The 1,456-nt window shown below is 49.3% G+C and overlaps 1 protein-coding gene across 1 annotated transcript in view; it reads right to left on the bottom strand.

Annotated features, from left to right (window-relative positions):
• Positions 1-1,008: 1,008 nt before the first annotated feature.
• Positions 1,009-1,456, bottom strand: part of arap3 (ArfGAP with RhoGAP domain, ankyrin repeat and PH domain 3) — a gene marked incomplete at its 3' end in the record, with an annotated part of 56,340 nt that continues 55,892 nt past the window's right edge. Inside the window, exon 35 of the mRNA XM_083980439.1 lies at positions 1,009-1,404. Coding sequence (XP_083836565.1) covers positions 1,009-1,404 — 396 coding nt within the window. The remainder of the gene's footprint in view (positions 1,405-1,456) is intronic.

Genomic DNA, 1,456 nt, shown 5'->3' on the forward strand with positions numbered 1-1,456 from the left:
TATTGTCGCGGAATTTTTCGTTCTGCCGATGGAGAAACTCCTTGTTGTCCCTTTAATGGTTGATAGACGTCTGCCTCTGTTGACTAGTGCAGGAAGTAGACACGGCTTCCCCCCTACCAAGATGGCCGCCACGTTGACGTATTCCACTCAATAGAGCTGCCTGGGAGCGCGGCATCTAGTCAGTATATAGACCGAATCTCCTTGTTGTTTACATTCTACTTCCGGGTAGAAAACCAGCTGTAATTTGAATGAGATCAATAGTAACGAACGAGAGTTTAGCTATATATCATATTTTTCACGCCCTATCACCGTTTAGACAAATCTGAAATGATTGAAGAAACATTACTATTTGTGTTTTGTGTTGCTATGTGTTGTATTTATTCAGTTTGGGGGAATCACGGTGTCTAGAAAGCATCAGTGGCTGCAGCTGACAGGGACAGCTAACGGTAGCTAAGCTAACGGTAGCTAAGCTAACGGCGGTAGCTAAGCTAACAGCAGGACGTCAGCTGTTAAAACCCTCCCGTTGTGGGACACGACATGAAACTACTCCAGTTAGCTCAGTCATGTTGGAACTCAGATATCCGCTGGAGAAAATATTTTTTCATGGAGCGTTTATTGAGTCACTGAGTTATTAAAGTTAAACAGGTAGCTAACCGTTAGCCCGGCTAATCTATGATAACCATGACTAATTACAAAAATGTGCACACAGAAATAGTAATGTTTGTCCAATCATTGGTTTTATAAACTTTACAAACATCAGATTAGTCTAAACGGTGATATAGTGACATGAAAAATTAGATATATATAGAGAAACTCTCGTCCGTCACTATTGTTCTCATGCTGGTTTTCTACCAGGAAGTAGTTGTAAACAACAAGGAGATTCGTCCTATACTGTTATCTATGGTGGACGTACTGCAGCGTTACGGCACAACCCACATTCTGGAACGTTTACAGGAAGAAAAAGGTGGTTTCTTTTGGGTGAAGCTCCGTTGCCGTGTCAACAGGGCCTCAGACATCATACGGCCTCTCCTCCCCCTCCCCCTCCCCCTCCCCCTCCCCCGGACTCTTCTTGGTGAAGGCGGACGACAGCTCCTGCAGCAGCAGCTCCTGCGACGACGGCGTGCAGACTCCCTGCTCCACGGTCTCCACGGCGCTGCAGCCGGTCTGATCGTCGTCACTACGGACCAGCGTGGCGTCCAGATGGTCCGTTTCCAGGGGAACCAGTCGGAGCCGCGGGTCGTCGTCGAGGACCTCCTGGGTCTCGGCGGCGCTGCTGGACAGGAAGCTGGTCTCCAGAGACTTGAGGACCTGCAGGCCGAAGTCCCCCACCTCCTCGTACAGCGGCTCAGGGAGGTCTGGAGACTCAGGGCGCTCCTCGAACGAGTCGGGCTGCACCTTCATGGGCTGCACACACACACACACACACACACACACACACACACACACACACACACAC

This window comes from Trachurus trachurus, assembly GCF_905171665.1.
Source record: "Trachurus trachurus genome assembly, chromosome: 10".
NCBI classification, from domain to species: Eukaryota; Metazoa; Chordata; class Actinopteri; order Carangiformes; family Carangidae; genus Trachurus; species Trachurus trachurus.